This window comes from Carlito syrichta, unplaced genomic scaffold, assembly GCF_000164805.1.
Source record: "Carlito syrichta isolate Samal-C Ts95f unplaced genomic scaffold, Tarsius_syrichta-2.0.1 Scaffold309076, whole genome shotgun sequence".
Taxonomy (NCBI): domain Eukaryota; kingdom Metazoa; phylum Chordata; class Mammalia; order Primates; family Tarsiidae; genus Carlito; species Carlito syrichta.
In genome coordinates, this window is record NW_007253172.1 from 366,869 (window position 1) to 380,362 (window position 13,494).

A 13,494-nucleotide genomic window follows, 5' to 3' on the forward strand; every position below is an offset into this window, starting at 1 on the left:
TGGGGGCCCCAGCCCCCGGGGAGTCGCCCGCGCCCCATTTCGGGGTGCAGTGTCGGTGGTCTGCTTGCGCTCCAGCCTACGCCCATCCCGGGCCTCTGCTCCTGGGCGCGCGGAGGGCGGCGCGTTGGCAGGGAAGGCACTGGCGAGGGTCTGGACGGCACTTAGAGCCGGACAGAGCTCGTGGTCACTCATGGTGCTGCGCGGCCCACGGGGTGGGGGAGCGGGTGGGGGAGACGTGCCCTTTCCTTCCGCCCCGAGCCCGTCCAGGCCCTGGGTTGACAGTGCCTGGTGGGTGGTGTGCCCAGCGCTCCAGACGTTGAATTGTTAAAGATCAGAAATAGACACTTAAACATGCGAGGAGGTTCCGTTTTCTCTCCTCTCCTGCTTCGAGCTGTTCCTACGGTTCCGGGGACTCCAGAGTCTGGAGCTGACGGTTCACCTCACCCCGAGTTAAACAATTCCTCCCACTGCCTCCCCTTGCAGAATTCATGAATGAGGATACACACGTCGCAGCGTTTCAGGGCTTCTTAATCAGCGCGTCCCCAGAGTATTTACTATGCGCTCTCCCGGGCTGATCAGCAGCCAAGCGCCTGTTAACAAGAGGGGATTCCTCACTGTCCTAGCATAGTGGACCACCACATACCACAGAGTGATGATACGGTCTTCAGGCCTGTGAAACCAGGTCCCCCCAAACTTTTGTTGTCACGCCCAAATCCCTGGCAAAACAAGTCAAAAATTGGCAGGCCTCCCCAAAGTAGACTTAATTTGAGCTTGAAGTGAATTATTTGAAAAAACAAACCGGCCATTCAGGAGCCCTTGAATGGTGGGGTGGTGGACATCAGTGGTGATGGACTCAATACTCTTTAAAGTGTGGAGGATTACGAAGGTGGCAGGGGTGCACCTACCTTCGTCATGAGAGGAGTTACTGTTTTGGACAATAGTTTTAAATGTTCCTAAGTAGTTCTGAATGGTCAAATGAGTACCTTTTGGTAAATTTTGATTTCCCTTTCTACCCTTTAATTTCCATACAGACCAACTCATGGGAGGACGGCCAAGCGGATGCAATTAAGCCTAGAGACCGTTTCCTTAGAGATGTTGATGCTCATCCTTTAGGCATAGCTGAAATCGATAGTCCCGGAGGCTGCTATGTGAGCCCACTATGTGCTGCATAGTTTTGATTCATTCTTAAAAACCTTCAAGGTTGATTGTGTCATTCCCATTCTATAAATGAGGAGACTGAAGTGCAGTAACTTGTGAAAGTGTGTACTGTGTTGTCTCAATACGGAGCGGGGTTCTTTGGTGGGTGTGTACTTTGTGGGTAGCCTTTGTCTTTCCAAGTAGATTGCACTTTAGCCTTAGGACTTTACCTATTTCTTCCTCGCTTCTTCTCTCTTCCCAGTACAAGGCTTCCAAGATGATGTGTTCTCAGTCATCACCTGTCCCCAGCAGGAAAAAGAGTCTCCTTGTCACATTCTCGCCTGTGTGTGGGAGAGAAGCCGAGCTGTTTGGTTGTTGCCTTCTCTGTCAGTTTTTATTGGAATTTGAGATGACAGCAGGAAGGCTGAGGGTTCTAGTACTCATTTTTGTCCTGAGCTGTTGATAGCCCACTAGCCAGAAAGAAGTGAGGCTTCTGAAATCTTAGCATCATGTGGAATGGTCATTCACTGCACAAAATACATGGAAGATTTGTGTTCATTCACTCAACAGGCATTTATTTGCATATAAACCATTCACTCATTCACTTATTCTTGCCAAATACTGGGCATTGTGAAATCATTGGTGAGCAAATGAACAAAGTTCTTGTTCTCAAGGAACTTGTAGTCTTATAGAAAGGCAGACACTAGATGAGTGAACATGCCCCTATATAATTACAAGTTATGATAAGTGCTCGGAAGAGAATGTAATGGGCTTAATAGGGAGACCTGAGCTAGTCCAGGAGACAAAATATTGTGATAAAATGTCAAAAAGTAGGCAAGGCACATTGGCTCATGCTTGTAATCCTAGCACTTTGGGAGGCAGGGCAGGAGGATTGCATGAGCCTGGGAGTTCAGGACCAGCCTGGGCAACACAGGGAGATCTCATCTCTACAAAAAAATGGAAAAATTATCTGAGCATATTGCACATACCTGTAGTCCTATCTACTTGGGAGGCAGAGGCAGACAGATCTTCTGAGCCCAGGAGGTCGAGGCTGCGGCGAGCTGTGATCGTGCTACTGTACTGCAGCCTGGGCAATAGAGTGAGACTCCAACTAAAAAAAATAAATTAAAAAATAAATTAAAATGTCAAAAAAGTGGAGACGGTGGTGTCCAGTACCCAATGTCTCTGGATGTATATGCGTGTCTTCCTTTGGAAAACACTCTGAATGATCTTTTCTTTTTTTTTTCTTTGAGTTGGAGTCTCACCCTGTTGCCCAGGCTGGAGTGCAGTGGCACACTCACAGCCACCCCAGTGTTGACCTGCTGGGCTCCGGCGATCCTTCCGCCTCAACTTTCCAAGTAGCCAGGATTACAGGCGCGTGCTACCGTGCCCAGCTAATTTTTTGATTTATTGTAGAGACGAGGTCTCGTCAAGTTGCCCGGGCTGGTCTTGAACCCGCGGGCTCAGGCAGTCCACTTGCCTCGGCCTCCCAAAGTGCTGGGAATACAGGCGGAGCCACCGATCCCAGCCTGAGTGATCTTTTCTGTAAAGCTCTCTCCTTTTCTCAACAGGGTTATTCCGAGTCACCAGACCTTGAGTTCGAATATGCGGACACAGACAAGTGGGCTGCAGAGCTCTCAGGTACAGCACAGACCTTCATGTTATTTAGGGGGATGGTTTTGCCTCATTAGTCTTTAAGAAAATTTAGAATGAATATCATTTTTGAGTTCATTTTTTTCCTTAGCCAATTCTGTCAGCGATATATTAAAAAACATGTTAGTAGTTGATTTAAGCCTTGTATATCTCATAATTGTGGGTTGTCCTTTACTTTTTTTTTTGAATTGGAGTCTCACTCCATCGCCCAGACTGGGGTGCAGTGGCCGTTCCCGGCTACCGCAGCCTCGACCTGCTGGGCTCCGGCGATCCTTCTGCCTCAGCCTTCTAAGTAGCTGGAACTACAGGCACGTGCTACCATGCCTGGCTAATTTTTTGATTTGTTGTAGAGATGAGGTCTCGCCAAGTTGCCCAGGCAGGTCTCGAACCCGTGAGCTCAGACAATCCACTCACCTCAGCCTCCTAAAGTGCATGATTACAGGCTGAGCCACCGAGCCCGGCTGTCCTTTACTTTTATGAAGTGTTTCTGTGTGTTCGGTTTAGCTGGCTGGAGCTAAGTCCCACCATGAGGCAGGAGGTGATGTTCTTTGGCCCTCTACTATGGCCCTTACAGTGGTCTCCTGCAGCAGTGGGTAATGAGTGATGCCTGCATCTGTGCAAATCTGTTGCTGCCACTGCCACACACTCATAATGGGAGGTTATCATGAGCTACTCCTCCAGCCTCTGTAGTCCAAGGTCTACTTGCGAGGTAGCAGCCAGTCGAGAAACCTGTGTTTGGGGTAGCAGTCAGCTCTGGCACAGCATGGTGGAATGGGTGCACAAAGACCAGAAGCACCCAGATATGCATTTTGCCGGTGTTCCGGTTATCAGCTGCAAGGCCAGTCAGCACTTTCTCCACTGTGCACATCAGAGCACTGAGACCCCCTTCATAATTAGAGAGCTTAGTCTGGAAGTCACTGTGACGCAGGAACAGAGTGAGGAGAAGAAGCTAACGCCTTGCCTTCTCTGCACGTGTCCTTGGGGTGGAATGCAGACATGGAGTTGATGGTGATGAGACTTTGTTCTTGACAGAGCTTTACAGCTACACAGAAGGACCAGAATTCCTGATGAATCGGAAATGCTTTGAGGAGGACTTCCGGATCCATGGTGAGATGATTTCCCCGCTCCTCAGTTCCTTCTGTCCTGCATCAGAGAGCCGCAGGTTTCTCGTGGCATCGGAGTGACCTAAGTCATCCCAGAGCTGTCTGAGAAACCTGCTGAACCATGATTGTTCAAGAGATATTGACAGTGAGTTTGTGAGCACTTTGGTGGTGGCTTTTCTCAATGTACTAGGGGAAAACAGAACTTCATGTGATTAAAATTGTACCTAAAATACCAGTGTTTCATTTTGAAAATTCAAATTCATAGCGTGCAGAATGAACTCATCCCTAATATAGGTAGTGACTTGTCTTTCTGGTACTGTGACAGTCCTGAATTAGATGGGTTAACACTGGGTCCATTCCATTGTGGGGATTTTTCTGGGCTCAGGTGTAACTGACTTCTTGCCCTGCAGTGACAGACAAGAAGTGGACTGAGCTGGACACAAACCAGCACCGTACCCATGCCATGAGGCTTCTAGATGGCTTGGAAGTCACCGCCAGGGAGAAGAGGCTCAAGGTGGCAAGAGCAATTCTCTACGTTGCCCAAGGTGTGGAGTGGGTGTCCCCAGGGACCCCGGTGCCTTTGTCAGTGCTGTTGCCCCCTGAAGTGTGGACAGGCTCGGCGAGCTGTGCCCTTGTTTGCAGGCACCTTTGGGGAGTGCAGCTCAGAGGCAGAGGTGCAGTCCTGGATGCGCTACAACATCTTCCTGCTGCTGGAGGTGGGCACGTTCAACGCTTTGGTGGAGCTTCTGAACATGGAAATAGAGTGAGCACTTCTTCAGAGGGGCTTCAGCAGGGAAGGGGAGGTAAGGGCAGAAGGGGGCCAGAGGTTGCAGAACTGCCTGGCTCTGAGAGCATTCATGGGGCTGAGGGTCGGGTCCACCTCTGTTCTGACTGCCCGGGTTGAATAATAGGGACGTTGCCATGGCAGGTCCCTGCAACCCCCTAGCACCGGAGCTTTTACACCAGATGGTGCACATCTTGCACAAGCCTGGGGTGTCCCTCAGAAGGTGGCTGTGCATTTTGAGCTCTTTTTTGAACCCACAGACTCTGCTGTGTTTGCTCTGCAGTTTTCACCCTTGACAGGAAGCACAAGCCTGACATGGGCTCAGCCGTCACCTGTGTCACCTGTGTCTGATGGCCAGGCCACCTGCTGCTCTTGTAAGGATGACGCCATCAGTGAGAATAGCTAAGAACATTCACTGAGTGCTTACATGTCCCAGACATTGTTCCAGGGACATAACTTATACTAATCCATGTGAATGACTTAGGTACTATTATCATCCCCATTTTATAGATGAAGACACTGAGGCACAGTTAGAAACAGGATTCAAACCTTGGCAGTTTGGCTCAGGGCCTGAGTTCTTCCCTGTGTTTTCCCGTGGCCTCTTGCACAGCCTAAGCACACATCGCACTGCTGTGCGCCCCCATGGGCAGTATTTGTTCAGGGCATCACTCTTCCTTCTTGGGGGATGGTGCTGACTCTCCAAATCTCCTGCAGCAACAGTGCCGCGTGCAGCAGTGCAGTGAGGAAGCCCGCCATCTCCCTGGCTGACAGCACAGACCTGAGGTGAGGCCAGCAGCCAAGCTGGGCTCCCTGAGCTTCCATCAGAGATGAGATCAGAGCAAGGTGTGGGAGGGCGCCTGGGCTTCCACACACAGGAGGCTGCAGGTGCGGTGGGCTCCACGGGAGCGGTTAGTAGGCAGCGAGGAGCGCCCTCCCCACGTGGAGTTCTGGATTGAGACTCCCAACGGCAGTCCAGGCTCAAGCCACTTAACACAGCCGTAGTCAGGTGGGTCTCTTGCCCACATGGCAGCTGTGACCCCGTTGGGGTGTCTTCTGTTTGGAGGGGACCCATGCTGTGGCCCCTTGGGCTCCCGCCTCGTGTGCAAGCTTAGCCTGTCCACACTGGGCTAGTCCTGCGGAATGGTCACAGCTGCGTAGGAAGTGACAGCAGCTGGCAGGCAACAGGATCTCCTTTCCAGTGTGAGGGTTGAAAGTCTGTCTTTTTTATACATTTGGAAGTTGTTCAGATTGGGTATTTATGGCAGTATTAAAGTCCCTGGATGTCACTTCCTAGCTCCTGGCTTCCACTTTATCATTATAAACCCTGCCTTTGTTCCCACTGGGACTCTGCTCTGCTTGGACCCCCAAGGCTCACTGTCACTTCTGTTTTTGTTTTTGTTGTTGCTGCTGTTCCTTTCCAGGAATCTTAGGGCAGCAAATTCCATTGGCCATTTTTGTTCCTGTTCCTTCAGCATCCATTTATTAAGCACCTGCTTTAAGCAAGCACTTTGTTAGTCACTGGAGATACACAACAGGATAAGATCTGACCCCAGCCAGGGCACTGTGAACAGTGCAGAGAGCTCCAGGAGGGAAAGACAGCTTTCCTTTGCTCTGTGGGGCAGACTCTCCTTTCTTTCCCCAGTTTCTCCACATTGCCACCTGTCCTCCCTCCCCCTGGACCCTCATAGCTAGCGTGTGCACGGGTTTGTGTCAAGTGAGCTGGGAGGTATGGCAGCCAAGGGCGCTCCCTCCATTCCCGTCCTACTCCCGTTATGAGCCGGCTCCTGTCCTCAGGGTCCTGCTCAACATCATGTATTTGATTGTGGAGACTGTGCACCAGGAGTGTGAGGGTGACAAGGCCGAGTGGAGGACCATGCGACACACCTTCAGAGCTGAGCTGGGTAGGCCACGGGGCCCTTTTCTCGAGGCTCTGCCTAGAAGCTGAGGCAGGGGGCTTTGGGGGGGTCCTGTTGCTGCATGAGTCCTCATACCTTCGTGTCACCTCCAGGCTCCCCACTGTACAACAATGAGCCATTTGCCATCATGCTGTTTGGGATGGTGACCAAGTTCTGCAGTAGCCACGCCCCTCACTTCCCCATGAAGAAAGTTCTCTTGCTGCTTTGGAAGACAGTGTTGGTGAGCACCTCCTTGGAGGGACACGTGACTGCTAGGGGACGGCAGGAGAGAGGCTGTCCTGTGTATCCCTTGGAATAGTGAATTTTGTGAATTTATAACCACTTTGGTCAAAAAATAAGCAAAGATTAAAAATCTCTCCTGAAAGGAGATGGCAGAGAAGTGCCATTGTTGGTCTACTTCTGCCCAAGAGGACTTGACCGTTGAGTCAGAGTGGACTGCTGGTCCCTGGCCCTGGAAACTGCTTCTCAGTCCTAGAAGAGCTCTTCCCAGTGAGCTGCCTCTCACCATGCAGCTCCTGACCCTGAAAGTGCACAGCGATTTGAGACGAGGTTAGAGTTGGTGTTGTTGGATCCCTGGTCAGGTGAAGGAAGGAGGAGTGTGCCCTGAGCGCGCCTTCGTATTCCTCAGGGCAGTGCAAAACCTGGCCCATTTCTAGCTTAGGAGAGACCGGGTGCCAGGCCAGGCCGGCCAGCACGCTGGGCTTGGGGCACTGTCGGGAGCCCTTTCCCCAGGAGGCGCAGCCTGGGGAGAAAGCGGAGCTGGAGTCTGGCCTGCTGCTGTCCCAGGGGCTCCCCCTCCGTTTCAAAATGGGGCGACTGTGGAGCCAGGGGCCGGTATGTTCAGGGCCTTTTAAGAGTCATCTACATGGCTTATCTCAGCCAGACATCCTGCTGGTTCCTCACAACACCCGCTAAACCCAGAGAGGAAAACTGAATTGCGCAGAAGCAGCGAAACTAAGCAACCTAAAACTGCGTGCCATGATGGGGTGTTGGTATCTGGGGGGATGTTTAGATGAAGGTTTTTTTTTTTCTTCTTCCTTTAAATTTGAGCAACCAATAGTACATTTCCAATTTTATTTTGGAAGGCGTGTTTTTACAATTTTTGAAGCATATGAGCCTCCCCAGCTTTTCTAGGAACCTGAAGGGCTAGGCTGTTGAGTCTGCCTTTTTTTAGAATTGGAGCATATGATCATCTGTGCCGCGTTAGGAGTGTCTGCATGGGCTCTGCTTCTCCCCTGCTCCTTTTGCTTCTCTCCCTTGCCTGCGTCACTGGATTCTCCCTTGGGCTGGCTTCGGTTCCTTGCTCAGAGGTTGTATGGGTCTCTAATGATGTGAGCCGTGGTGTTGTGGTGCTTTTGAGCCTGTCTGTCACCAGGGGCCAGACTTTGGCACATTGATGTGGCCGCGCCCCTGTTCTATGCAGTGCACGCTGGGTGGCTTTGAGGAGCTACAGGGCATGAAGGCTGAGAAGCGCAGCATCCTGGGCCTCCCCCCGCTGCCTGAGGACAGCATCAAGGTCATCCGCAACATGAGGGCCGCCTCTCCACCAGCATCCGCCTCGGACTTGATTGAGCAACAGCAGAAACGGGGCCGCCGGGAGCACAAGGTGAACACAACGGAGTCCCTGTGGCTCCCGAGGGCCCTCAGAGGTGCATGGTCCCTAGAGGAGTGGGGCTGCTGAAAGTTGTCTCTGACCAGCTAGTCAGAATGGATGCCTCCACGGCAGGGACACCATGTCCCAAGCCCTGGGCCTAGTTATGGTGGGTGCTTAGGTTGCCTTGCTTTTAAGGAACTGGAGCAAGGAGTGATATGTCATTTGGTTCCAGCCTTTACTCTCTGTCTGGCTTCTCCACTGTTCTTGCTCCCTGCCAAGTGCCATCCTTGCTGTGTCCACTCCAGCCGCACTTCCCTTTTCTGTTTTGTCAGTTGCCTCCTGTTATCTTCCCTCCCATCCCTGTTTCCAGGCTCTGATAAAGCAGGATAACTTAGATGCCTTTAATGAGCGGGATCCCTACAAGGCTGATGATTCTCGAGAGGAGGAGGAAGAGAATGATGATGACAACAGTCTGGAGGGGGAGACGTTTCCCCTTGAGCGGGACGAGGTGATGCCTCCCCCTTTACAGCATCCCCAGACAGACAGGCTTACCTGCCCAAAGGGGCTCCCGTGGGCTCCCAAGGTCAGGTGAGTCTCAGACCTCCAGAACACTCCTCAGACACTCTATAACACTCCTAGCTCCTGAAGCCAGCACCCTCAGGCCCAGGCCTGGCACCTGGGCTGAGTCACCACGTGAGGTCCTCTGCAGGGCCGGGCTCTGGGTTGTGGCTCTCTTAAAGTGTCCTGTGCTGGTGTGGAGGCCTCAGGGAGGCTGCCTTGCTGGTCTCACACAAAGTGGCCTTCATATGGCTCCTGAGTCACTAATTTGAGTTAGTTTTTGGATAGACATGCCAGTGAAAGGGGATAGGAAAAAAATATTCAAAGAATATTTAAGCCAACACATTTACACCCCTTGTGGGGTTGTATATGAGTTTCTTTGGGACTGTAATTAAGACATTTGAGATATGTGTGGGTGAAGCTATGCATGGGAAGGTACCTGGAGATGCATAAACTGTATAGGCAGAACTTAGGACATAGAAGAACACGTAAAGCTTCAGTTTTCAGTGACCTGTGTTGGTAACACAGGTCATTGGAAAATGCAAGGTGTGCCACATTTTTGATTGTTTGGGACCAGAAAATGTGACTCATATGAAAATCAGTAGCTTATGACTTTCATTGTTTAAAAATTTTAAATATTTAAGGAAGTCTGTTGACAGACTTGTTATTACTGTCTGAATAAAGTGTTTTTAAATGTGATGTTTCACCCTAATTTTATGAGTAAATGAGTTACACAGAACATATTTAGGGTTACTGATCCAATAAAATTCCAAGGAACATTAAAATATTCTGTACATTTCCATTTTTTTTCTTTTTTTAGAGAGAGAAATAATTGTAGGGGACTTTTTCTTCTCCTGACTTCACGGTTTTATGTTTCTGTGAATGCTGACACCTTGAAATAGCATTTGATAGAAACCTTTCTCTTGCTCTCTTCTTTTGGCAGAGAGAAAGACATTGAGATGTTCCTCGAGTCCAGCCGCAGCAAATTCATAGGCTACACTCTAGGCAGGTAAGTGGGATCCAGTTCGTTCTGGTGTTCACTCTCCTGGTGTTTGGGGTCCCAGGTGAATTGCTGTCTAGGCTCAACACAGGGCCTTCTTTATTCTCCAGTGACACAAACACAGTGGTGGGGCTGCCCAGGCCGATCCACGAAAGCATCAAGACTCTGAAACAGGTAAGTGACTTCAGGTGAGCGTTTGGCCCAGTTTGGTTCCTAGTGAGTAAAGTGGGGTCGGCTCGTAGGCAGAAGCCTTTGAAGACTGTCAGCTGCCTCAGGAAACTGGGGTGGGGGTGTGGGTGGGCTGGGGAGTTCCCTTGAAAACTGTTCTTTATGAGTTTTACTCATTTCAGCTAACTTTTGTTTGGGCCTGACTGGGGGATTGTTAGAGATTATATCTCCTGACAGTTTTTGGAATTTTAAGGAGCCCAATAGCAACCCTCCCTTTTCCTTGCCCAGTTCTAGGGCAGTTGAAATAGAGGAGTGGGCAGATAGGGATGGCATTGCCAGCTTCACAGCTCTTGGAGTGATGGGGAATACGGCTTAAGAACACAGCAGTCGCGCTCTAATTCCATAACTTTGGCATTAGGCAGACTTACCTACCCAGTCCCAGGCAGGGCAGGGACTGTCCCGTACTCTCAGATCAGAGAGGGGATGGTGTGGTGTGGGGAGAGGAGATGGGGCAGCAAGAGAGCAGGAGCATTGGGCAAATGCCCGTCACTGGAGGGACTCACTGGAGGGACCGTCAGAAGTGCAGAAGAGGCGTCTCCCCTCACAGCACATCTGGAGTGAAACTTGATAGGGTTCACTATCAGGTGAAATACACTTTTGAAATTTATAATACCAAGTGGTCTCGGTGCATTAGGTGTTTTGTGTACTTGGTCTTGTCTTTAGTAGTCTTTCTCTGTCACTGAGACCATCTGAAAGGCCCTTTCCCTCCCTTTGTTTGCTCTTTTCTGATCTACCCTGGGCTTTTTTACCTGGGTTGTAAGAGGTATGGGGTTTGGGACTTCAGTGAGAGGTCTTTGTGGTGACGTGACCCTCTTTCCGAACACTGAAGAAAAATGTTCAGGGTCTTTGCTGGGTTGGGGAGTTTGGCAGAGAAGGAGGAGCCTTCCCAGCACCTCCTTTCTTGTGTCTCTCCAGCATAAGTACACATCGATCGCTGAGGTCCAGGCACAGATGGAGGAGGAGTACCTCCGCTCACCTCTCTCAGGGGTGAGTTGGCCCTCAACCCGCAGCGTTCCCAGCAACTCTCAGGCAGTGTTCTGGGCCTAGAGGACTAGGCTCTCTAGACCACCCAGATCCTGTCCTCAAGAGCTCCAGTCCTGGTCCCATGGTCCTATGCAGAGGCTGACCCTGTCTACTGCGGAGCTGAGAGCGTCAACTCTGAGCTCCACCACATTGTGGGTGGGGACTTAGAGGCAAGTTACTAGATTTCCCCCCCAGGCTTTGCTTCCTCACCTGTAAGATGGGAATCAAAGCCTTCATTGGGTTGTAACAAGGACAAATGGGTAATTAATTACAAGTGAAAAGCCTGGACGTTGTGTGTGTTCAGGGCTTGCCCTCCCGGTCATCAGTGTCATTATTTATGGTGATGCTTACTCATTGTCACCAGCCAGCCAGCATGCTGGCGCCGGAGATCCTAGTACGGACTGGAGTTTTATGTTTGCACCCATTATGTTAAAAGGGAGAGGAGGAAGTTGAGCAAGTCCCTGCAGAAACCCTCTACCAAGGCTTACTCCCCAGCCTGCCTCAGTACATGGTGAGTAGTACCTGTGGTGGGTCTGCCCACTACATCGGCCTGGTGAACAGGCTCTGCTAGTCTCCCTCGCCCTCCTCCTGCCACCCGAGAACCCACAGAAGGCTTACCTCTTGGGGCGCTCAGCACCGCCCTGGGCTCTCTCAGGCCTGTTTCTGAACGTCTGCTCTTCCCAGATTGCCCTCCTAAAGATCCTGCTGGCTGCAGCTCCCACCTCAAAAGCCAAAACAGACTCAATCAACATCCTAGCAGACGTCCTGCCCGAGGAGATGCCGTGAGTGTCCTCCTGTGAAAGGAGCAGGTTGGGGCAGAGGGTGGAGTGGGAGGGGCAAGCGTTTTCTTTTTGTTAGGTTGATTTCTTTTGTTGGCCTCACTTCTCTGCAGGTTAAATTTGGGGTGTTTTTGACTCAGAAAAAGGAAACTACTGGATTAATTAGTCTCCTGGCTGGGAGATGATTTGGTTCAGTTGGTCTGAATTCTAGTGGAGACTGCCATTGAGTGAACTCCTGGGTGAATGGGGCAAAGTCATTTCCTCCTCTAAAACAAGTGGTACCACATCAGAACATTTCCCAGTATCCTCCCCATAAAGCTGTGTGGTTGGGACACCCAGGAAGTAGAGTGTTACCTTCTGGACAGTTGACCAGTGACAGCTGAGCCTGAGCCAGATGTGCTGTCTTTTCTGTTTGCCAGTGAGCTGGCAGGCTGACTACTGGTGAGCATCTTGGGGTGACAGAGTGAAGTCCTAGGGCCTCTTCCTCCCTGGGCCCTGACCTCATCTCTTTGATGTGAGAATACAAATGAAGATTGTGTTCTACTTTGAGAAGGACTCTGATCTGCCTGCCTGCCAGTGCCACCCAGCCTTTGGCCCAGCTCATGGGTGGCTGTGGCCCTGGAGTGTGGCAGTGACAGCCAGGTGAGGGAAGAGACAGGGAGTGGCTAATCCCAAAGTGGGGAGGTCACAGAACAGTAGGCCATCATGATGGTCCTTGGAAAAAAGGTGCTAGGGTCACATATTAGATTTCCTCTTATTAGGATTTACAATGAGAAGTCCTGAATGAAGAAACGGATGTAACTTAGTGTTTCCTAAATTTGTCTGACTCCAAAATCCTTTCTCCCATAACTTGAAACATCCACAGAATACACGTTGGGGAACTCGAGTTATATGGTGGCAGAAGCTTGAGGGGGGTCTTGGAAAGGAAAAGTTTATTTTTGAAGGAAAAGCTGGGAAACAGACTAAAAATGTATTTGGGGTATCATGGGGAAGAAATAAATCGTGCCAGGCTGGATTGCTTGGGGGTGGGTGGGGAGAGCCCTGGCCTGACCTCAGATGGCCACGGGGTAGGTGGTAAGGTGGGAGCCTGCACCTGCAGAGGCTCAAGGTCCTGCGCTGCTGGAGCGCGTGCCTGCAGTCACCCCAACAATTATGTTTCCAGCACCACAGTGTTGCAGAGCATGAAGCTGGGCGTGGATGTGAACCGTCACAAAGAGGTCATTGTTAAGGCAATTTCTGCTGTCCTGCTGCTGCTGCTCAAGCACTTTAAGTTGAACCATGTCTACCAGGTACCTGCAGGGCTTCCCTATCTTCTGGGCAGGGGCTTTGGGCAGCTGCGCCTCCAATCTGTGGGAGCGGGGCCTTGGCCTCTGACCCTGCCTAAGCTGTGCTTGAGCGTTCCAAGATACAGTCCCCCACAAAGCCTTTCACCATCGGAGAGAGGAGGGCAGCCCCCACGGGCCTTACTCTCTTCTGTTGTTGCAGTTTGAATACATGGCCCAGCACCTGGTGTTTGCCAACTGCATCCCTTTGATACTGAAGTTCTTCAACCAGAACATCATGTCCTACATCACCGCCAAGAACAGGTACGGAGGACTGGGGACCCGGGTGGGGCGGGCATGGCTCCCGCTGAGTCCCTCTAGCGCACATTTTCTCAGCACCTATGAGCCAGTACTGTGCCAGGCGTCAGGACACAAAGATGAACGAGGCATGGTCCCT

The 13,494-nt window shown here is 51.0% G+C and overlaps 1 protein-coding gene across 1 annotated transcript in view; it reads left to right on the plus strand.

The window, feature by feature from the left end:
* The first annotated feature begins 2,699 nt into the window (after positions 1-2,699).
* Positions 2,700-13,494, plus strand: part of STRIP1 (striatin interacting protein 1) — a 13,423-nt gene continuing 2,628 nt past the window's right edge. The window contains exons 1-16 of the mRNA XM_021716881.1: positions 2,700-2,778; positions 3,823-3,897; positions 4,304-4,438; positions 4,536-4,656; positions 5,392-5,460; positions 6,472-6,578; positions 6,686-6,813; positions 8,017-8,199; positions 8,558-8,775; positions 9,689-9,754; positions 9,856-9,919; positions 10,889-10,960; positions 11,433-11,507; positions 11,681-11,778; positions 12,938-13,064; positions 13,261-13,361. Of these exons, the coding sequence (XP_021572556.1) occupies positions 3,858-3,897; positions 4,304-4,438; positions 4,536-4,656; positions 5,392-5,460; positions 6,472-6,578; positions 6,686-6,813; positions 8,017-8,199; positions 8,558-8,775; positions 9,689-9,754; positions 9,856-9,919; positions 10,889-10,960; positions 11,433-11,507; positions 11,681-11,778; positions 12,938-13,064; positions 13,261-13,361 (1,604 nt within the window). The 5' untranslated portion in view covers positions 2,700-2,778; positions 3,823-3,857. The remainder of the gene's footprint in view (positions 2,779-3,822; positions 3,898-4,303; positions 4,439-4,535; positions 4,657-5,391; positions 5,461-6,471; positions 6,579-6,685; positions 6,814-8,016; positions 8,200-8,557; positions 8,776-9,688; positions 9,755-9,855; positions 9,920-10,888; positions 10,961-11,432; positions 11,508-11,680; positions 11,779-12,937; positions 13,065-13,260; positions 13,362-13,494) is intronic.